The sequence below is a fragment of the Alligator sinensis genome, unplaced genomic scaffold (genome assembly GCF_000455745.1).
Source record: "Alligator sinensis unplaced genomic scaffold, ASM45574v1 scaffold1283_1, whole genome shotgun sequence".
Taxonomy (NCBI): domain Eukaryota; kingdom Metazoa; phylum Chordata; order Crocodylia; family Alligatoridae; genus Alligator; species Alligator sinensis.
In genome coordinates, this window is record NW_005842091.1 from 941,349 (window position 1) to 946,832 (window position 5,484).

The window sequence follows — 5,484 nt, forward strand, 5'->3', positions numbered from 1 at the left end:
GCGTCGTTCGGACATCTGCACCCGCGGATGGCTGTTCCAGCTATCGGCCCTTCATTGGGACTTCCCTTCTTGGAGCACATACAGCCGTTGCATTTATGCCAACTGAGTGGCAAGGCAGAATCAGCAAACGATGGGCCAGAGCCTCTGCTGTTCTCAATGTGGTGAAGCATGGACCAGAAAGCAGCCCCTTGGAGTCACACAGGACCTCTGTTGGGCCCTCAATCCTGATGCACATTAGAGCAGTCCATAAGGCTACTCTAATCTGCTCCAAATGGCAAACATCCACAAACCCAGAGTGCCTCAGGAACAATCTCCAGCTCAGCAATGCTCTCGCAACCAAACCCTGCCATTTCCACCCAGAGATTGCATGGAAAATGGCACAGAAGCCAGCTCAATTAGCAAGAAGCTCAGCGGGGAATCCCCATTGCAGGGGAATCTCAAAAGCCAGGTGGAGTGGACCAGCCTCTGCTCCAAAATGCGAATGCTGCAGGGCACAGACTCTGCCTCACCCAGCTCTGGGAACCAGCTTCTGCGCCCATTAAAACCAAGGGGGAGCAAAGCCATAGCTCCAGCATAAGCATTAACTAGCTCTATTCTAGAAGCAACTGCATATGTATAGTAGATAGGCAATGACTACAACGATAACGACTACCACCCCCTTCCCATTTACTAAAAACGGGCAGACTTCAAGCAAATGAATGGCAATTAACAGTTTTCAACAAATATAGCAAAAAGGCCACCAATTTAACAAGTGGTCAAAGGACTAGAAGAAGCACAATGCACCATTAATCTGACCCCAGCAGTTCCTGCTGTGCTAATGAATAATAGCAAGCAGTAGCAATTGGCAGGTCAGATGATATAGGCTGGGATGATGTAGCTGGGGCTGGGGCTGGTGCTGTTTGGAGCAGGGGTTCGGACTAGATGTGACCTCCTGAAGTCCCTTCCAACCTGAATTTTCTATGACATAACTCATCATTATGCATGCACTCTTACACACATCTGTCTGCTGCATCCGAAAACTCAACACGTAGGTGCACCTCACTGGCAAGGTGTACATGCTCGCTTGTGTGTGCAAAGCACGGGCAAAGGTATAAACCAAGTCCCTTCCAAAGTATAAGCATGTCATTAAAACTCGTGACTTCCCCAACAGACATAAGCACTGCCATTTTCACAAGTGGAGACACTAAGGCAGAAAGAGGTTAGGAAGCTTGCTCAAACTGACTGGCCAAGGTGAGAAGAGAACTTGTGACGCATTTTGAGCTATGATTAATTTATAGACTCTCTGCTCGCCATGTCCAGGTTTCTGGTTGGCTGAGTGGCTGTTAAGCATGTAAAAGCAGAAGGGAAAATATCAGACATATCCTGCATTTTATGTGAACGCCAGTGTCTTTTTGCTTCCGCTCCTCCAGCTACATGAGTGCACCTACTTGTTCAAGAAAAAAGGAGCATCCATCATCTAGCGAGCAGCACAGGCTGGAAAACACCATTTCAGTGTGAACGGTATGCTGGGCCATTTCCTCCTCAGAACAGCATAAATAGAGGGTCTGAAGCCGTCCAAACTGAAACTGGGGAATGGCTCTCCATAAAGGCTTGGATTAAGGCCCCCGGCATTATAAAGAAAGGGAGGGAAGCGGGGGGGAAATACGCTCTGTTTAATTACCCAAGCCATAAAAACATTTTATACATGATTTCCAACAAAGTGGAAATGTTATTTTCCACAAGCGTAGCTGCTAGCTCTACTACAAATAAATAGTACAGCGTAGGCTCGGCATGGACGAGACGGGGGCCATGTGTTTTTATTAATTCTCTTGGCAAGTGAGTACATGTAGATTTTGGATTGGACGCAGGGCTGGAAGACGAGAGCCGGGGTGGCCAACAGACATCAACGCAGGCTCAACTTGGCTCCGTTCCACCTGCAAGTTGGGCCAAGACCCAGTTTTATCATTTTCATGACAAGTATTTTCATGACGAGCAACCTCCTCTGTCCTGTATCTTCCCTGCCTTGCAAAGTCCTCTGCATCTATGGTCTCTTCTCTATTTCTTTTCCTCTCACCATTTCATTTGATGCCGATTCACCCTTCTGTACTGAATTTCTCCAGGCCACCTCTCTGCAGCAGGACAGGAATGGCAGCTGGTAAACAGGCATGAACTAAGTTGCTAAAGGGATGGAGATACTCTTTCCACTGGTGCAAATTAGTGGTACAACCTGGCGGTATAAAGGTAGATATGGAAAGGTCTGGCTTTAGAATAACCAGGGAGAACACAAGAGTTTCAGGGTTGCGGGCGATGGGTTTTTATTTCAAGTGGGCATATAAGCCAGAATTATGCCAAGAATACTTTTTTCTGGGCTACAGCCCCTGTCAAGCTGCCTGCGATGAACCAACCAAATAGAAACGTTACTGGAGGTGGAAGTGGTCTATGCGCCAGGACTTTAATAACCCCCAAACGGCCAGGTGGTTGCTTTCACGTCTCGTCCAAAAGACCGAACGCTGGGAAAAAACAAGCAAGTTGAACGCTCCTTTCCAATTAGCGCTGGCTGCCCGGTGACAATTTTGTCAAAGATTTCTATCCGAAACATCACGAGAACAGCATGCTGGGGGGGAGGGTTCAAAATCAGCAGGTGTATTTTGGTCCTTCATCTCGGAGAGTTTCAATTTGACCTCTTTTTTTTATCTGTGGTGGATTTAAATAATTTATAATGTGATCTGCTCTATGCCCCTCTTCCTGATTACTTACTTCTGCGGGCTGGTGATCCTACATCACGGACACAACAGAACTGGTCTTCATTAACTTTCTGGGCTTCAGAGCTGATTCTGGTTTTGATTTCCAATTTTTTTTTTAAGACTACTCAGGCTGATTGTTGAAGGTTTGGGTCACTCGAGGGAGACGGTGATGGAAGCCCAGTGACCTTGGGTTGAGTTGGATTTTGTCTGAATAGTCCCAGGTGTATAATGTTGTTTCCTTGGGTACATAATCAAGTGATGCTTTTGTTACCCTCCCAAAGCAGAAGACAGCTGGGGACAGTCTGCCGTGGCCAGCTTTGGCTACCCGCGCAGGGTCTGCATGTCTAAAACCTTTAGATGCCCTCATGCATTATGTCGACCCCAAAGAACTCAATTAATTAATGGCAACAGAAGAATAATAGAAATGACACTATGCTATGCCAGCCTAGATGCTTGTTACCCATATGCAAGATCTCCTTTCAATATTTCAAATAAATATATACATACCAAACAAACCGAAAACGTCACAACTTGGTTTCCAACCTAGCACCCTGCAAATTTATTTCACAGAATTTAGCCTGTTTTGACTAGCCTAAAAATGGAAAAAGGAAATGTTGTTAGCAGCTGGTCATGTTTCTCTCATTTCTTGTGTTTTGGAAATTAAGGCCTTGTTCTCAAATATGACTGGTGTGGACAGCACTTTGGGCTTGGGTACAGCCCCTTTCACCGATTTAACTTGATTATGTACCCAAAAAACCAGATTTATCTGACCATTTTACTGGCATCTTCCTCCTCCTAATCCTGAGTTGCGATCAGCTGCAAATCCAGATTATGGCCATACGAATGCAGGGTGTTTCTGCTCTTTTGGTAATAAATGCCTGGAGCCCAATTACGAATTGTGGTGGAAAGAAAAATCGCTAGGATGGATTTCAGCAGGCAAAGAGAACAGCATAGAGGTATATAATGAGATCCAAACGATTCAAGCTCAGCATCATTCATAGCACTTGTGTGTGCGCCCCGTTTTTGCTCAAGTATGCCCACATCTTGGAAGAAGAAACTAAATCCGTTTAACAACGCGGTGGAGGAATTTCCTATATTTCCTCTCACCCATACGACAGCTCTTAAGGCCAGATCCCAAGACCGTTACACAGTCCTGATTCGAACAAGCTCCTACTGACTTCAATGCAAACCTCAAGCAAGGGAGGAAACCAAAACATGAGCCAAGATGTTTTCAAAAGCCACTAGCAACTTGGAGAGCCTCAGTTTTGGGGTATCGACCTGATGCTCCGGAAAGAGGCCTCAGTCCTAGGAAGTGTTGAGCACCTGTTTGCTGAAAAATCATTTCCCTTTAGGAGGCTTGGACCTGACTACAGAAAAAATGGAGACAGTTACAAATGACCGGTCATTTTTTAAAGCATCGAGCCTGGACTATATAAAAGCACCCCGCTTGGGAGGCAAAAAAAGAAAGGAAAAAAAGCGAGCAGATATTCCATCTACCCAAAATGAACACGACGGTCCAATGGTTGCAAAGCCCATCCATCTGGCGCTGCTTCTGAGCGCCAACGTTAACGATACGATACGACTGCAACTGGTTCCTCCAAATTTCATGGGCAGGAAGCTGGCTCATTAAATCAGTCCTTCCAAGCATAATAAACCTTTGTGCGCTCATTAGACAGGCTTGTGAAAAACTTCATTCAGTCGCATAAAGCTAAAAATGTTTCGGAGGGAAACAACCCAAAATACCTACAGAAATCCAACAGAAAAGACGGGGTTGGATTGCACGTTAACGGCCGGGTCTCCACTGGAGGTACTTTTATGCGGTGGGGAACTCCACTGGGTCTCATGGTGTGACTCCTGATTCAAACCAGAGCGGGAGGAACGGGTTTCATGGGTTTGTGGGGGGAACAAAGCTGCCTCTTAGAGCTCACACATGGTTACTGATTGCGTTCAAGAGAGATCCCCAGAAACAACTGCGACCGACTAGAAGTCAAGACATAGGGAAAAGAGATTTACCTGCAAAGTAAAGCAGACAAGAAACCACTTACCTCGTAATGATAATACATGCAGGTCAAGTCCCTCCAGCAGCGGTCGCCTCGGATTTTAATCAAGCCCTGCGAGAAACAAAAACAAAAAAACCCAACAATTATTTCATTTCCTTTATGCTCCAAATTAGCATCTCGGCATGAGAAACGCCGTGGTGAAACCACAGTGTGTGAACCATATGTTATTGGTGCAAAGCAGCACGGGGTGGAACAAATACCATTTTTTAGGGGTCACGGTACTTCTGGGCCCATGTTTCATTTATCATCCTTTGGGGACTGTGGAAAGGAAGTTTTCAAGCTACAGGTCCTTCCCATTTCCTGTTGATCTTAAGGCATCCGGGTTGTTGGTCTACAGGCAAAAGGACTCGTGGTGGAGGTGATGATATCTTTTATTAGACCAACTAGATTAAAAAAAAAATTTTTTTTTAAAGAAGAATTTTTTTTGCAAAAATCGAGCTGGCCTAATAAAAGATATCATCACCTCTACCACGAGTCCTGATTCCTGTTGAGCTTAAATAATTGGGGCACACGACACGTTGGTACAAGGGTGACAGGGGACGGTATGATAATGGAGCGGCACGTGGCGCATCAGGGAAACAGGAGTCCTCGTTATCTGGGCCCAAACGGAGTTGCTAATCCTGCGCGTGGCGTTTCTAGCAGCAACAAATACTCAACACTGTGCAAGTCTAGGAGGGACCTGCGAGGTCAAGGCAGCGGTG

The 5,484-nt window shown here is 45.9% G+C and overlaps 1 protein-coding gene across 2 annotated transcripts in view; it reads right to left on the reverse strand.

Annotated features, from left to right (window-relative positions):
• The window catches only part of LMF1 (lipase maturation factor 1), a 277,081-nt gene that overhangs the window by 172,558 nt on the left and 99,039 nt on the right, over positions 1–5,484 (reverse strand). For both annotated transcript variants that reach the window (XM_025204669.1, XM_025204668.1), the window contains one exon: positions 4,769–4,834. In XM_025204669.1, coding sequence (XP_025060454.1) covers positions 4,769–4,834 — 66 coding nt within the window. The remainder of the gene's footprint in view (positions 1–4,768; positions 4,835–5,484) is intronic.